The sequence below is a fragment of the Penaeus monodon genome, chromosome 9 (genome assembly GCF_015228065.2).
Source record: "Penaeus monodon isolate SGIC_2016 chromosome 9, NSTDA_Pmon_1, whole genome shotgun sequence".
Lineage (NCBI taxonomy): Eukaryota > Metazoa > Arthropoda > Malacostraca > Decapoda > Penaeidae > Penaeus > Penaeus monodon.
This window is the reverse complement of record NC_051394.1, coordinates 34,455,130-34,456,674: the sequence shown is the minus strand read 5'-3', so window position 1 is coordinate 34,456,674 and position 1,545 is coordinate 34,455,130. Positions and strand designations below refer to the sequence as shown.

General features: G+C 38.5%; 1 protein-coding gene across 1 annotated transcript in view; it reads right to left on the bottom strand.

Moving 5' to 3' along the window:
- Window positions 1-610, bottom strand: part of LOC119576705 (deoxynucleoside triphosphate triphosphohydrolase SAMHD1-like) — a 19,870-nt gene extending 19,260 nt beyond the window's left edge. The window contains exons 1-3 of the mRNA XM_037924352.1: window positions 568-610; window positions 259-356; window positions 51-125 (exon numbers count right to left, since the gene is read on the bottom strand). Of these exons, the coding sequence (XP_037780280.1) occupies window positions 51-125; window positions 259-356; window positions 568-570 (176 nt within the window). The 5' untranslated portion in view covers window positions 571-610. The remainder of the gene's footprint in view (window positions 1-50; window positions 126-258; window positions 357-567) is intronic.
- Window positions 611-1,545: the final 935 nt, after the last annotated feature.

Genomic DNA, 1,545 nt, shown 5'->3' with positions numbered 1-1,545 from the left:
GTGCTTAGATTAGCAACCAAATTATTTTACAAGACAGAGTTCGAACTCACCCGAGACAGTGTTCGAAGCGGTTGTGAGACGCAGCGGGATACACGAAAGAAGCCGTACCAAGCTGCTTCAGAAACCTGAAATGATCAAGTATTATGCAATTATCCTTTAATGGCTGAAGGTGTGTAAACAGGCACACACAGGATCAGCAAGACGCCCACAGATTTTAACAGGTAAACAGCAACCACATTACTTATTTGATTTAAATACCTGAGTCTCTGAAACTGCGGAGTGTCAATGATTCGGACACAGAGAGCAGGGATCTCAATGTATCCATGAATAGAATCTTTGATGATCTTACTCTCGTCCTGAAAGACGCATATCCCTATACTTATTAGTTACCAGTGATGCTTTCTTTTTCTGGCAAATGGTTGAAAAAAAGAAAAAAACAAAAACAAAAACAGATGGTGCTAAGAAAAGAAGGAAAAAAAAGAAGAAAAATAAATGAACTGGCATGGCATCAGATACAACTCGAATAACAATTTCGAATATATGAAAGAAAAAAAAAAAAAAAATTACCATGTCTCGAAGTGCTTGATGGATCAGAATTTTTACTGACGACCTGAAACAGTTACAGTGAGATAGTTAGGCATATAATATCAAATCACACATCAGTGATATCACATACTATATCGCAAATATATGAAAGTTTCACTTTTGCTCAGCATTTTCTCACAGCGGAACATGACGTCAATATATTACTCCTTTATGAGGAGAAAAGTGAATGTGGACATAATTGGACATAAGTCTGCAGTTGTTATAACGATAATGTTTTTCATAGGTAATAATAATTATGGTTAAGGCAATCATGATGATAATACCGGCGATAGGAACAAAAGCAACACAAACAAGAATAACAATGGAAATAATAATGATAGTATTAATGAAAAAAATAATGACAACAAAAATGGTAATTAAAGCTAATCATAAGGGGCAGTAAAGTATGATTAATAAGGTGTATTGCACAGGCTCACGATCTGAGCTCTAAAAAATGAATTCAAGTCTGAGATGACCGGAAAATACATTACCTTGCAGACGACTGAATGAAAACCAGTTGCGATAGCCTTTATATATACACACCGACAAATCGGGACAATGAATCACGCTCCCGGACTTTATCAGTTATGTTTTTTTTTTTTTTTTTTTTTAGATCTGTGTGATATCTATTGAAAAAAGGACCAGTGATTAAGCTCTCGTGGTCGCGAGTTCCCCTGTGCTCATATTCAGAGATTTATGACACCGTAAAAGGAGACATTGTCGTCGTTTGAGATTTGCGGAGTTCTGGCTTCGCTCGGGCCTTTATACATATGGCCCGACCTGTGTCAACTATTTATGGCGGTCTCATTTTGTTCTCTGACACTCTCTGCTTACCGTGGTGGCGGGGTTGCCAGCAGGCGCTCTTGCCGCCATGATGTAAGCATGCGGCATAATCTCTTTACCAGCCCGGTGGCTGTTGTGGGCGGACCCTGTCGCAGAAATTGTGTGTGCTCACAATTT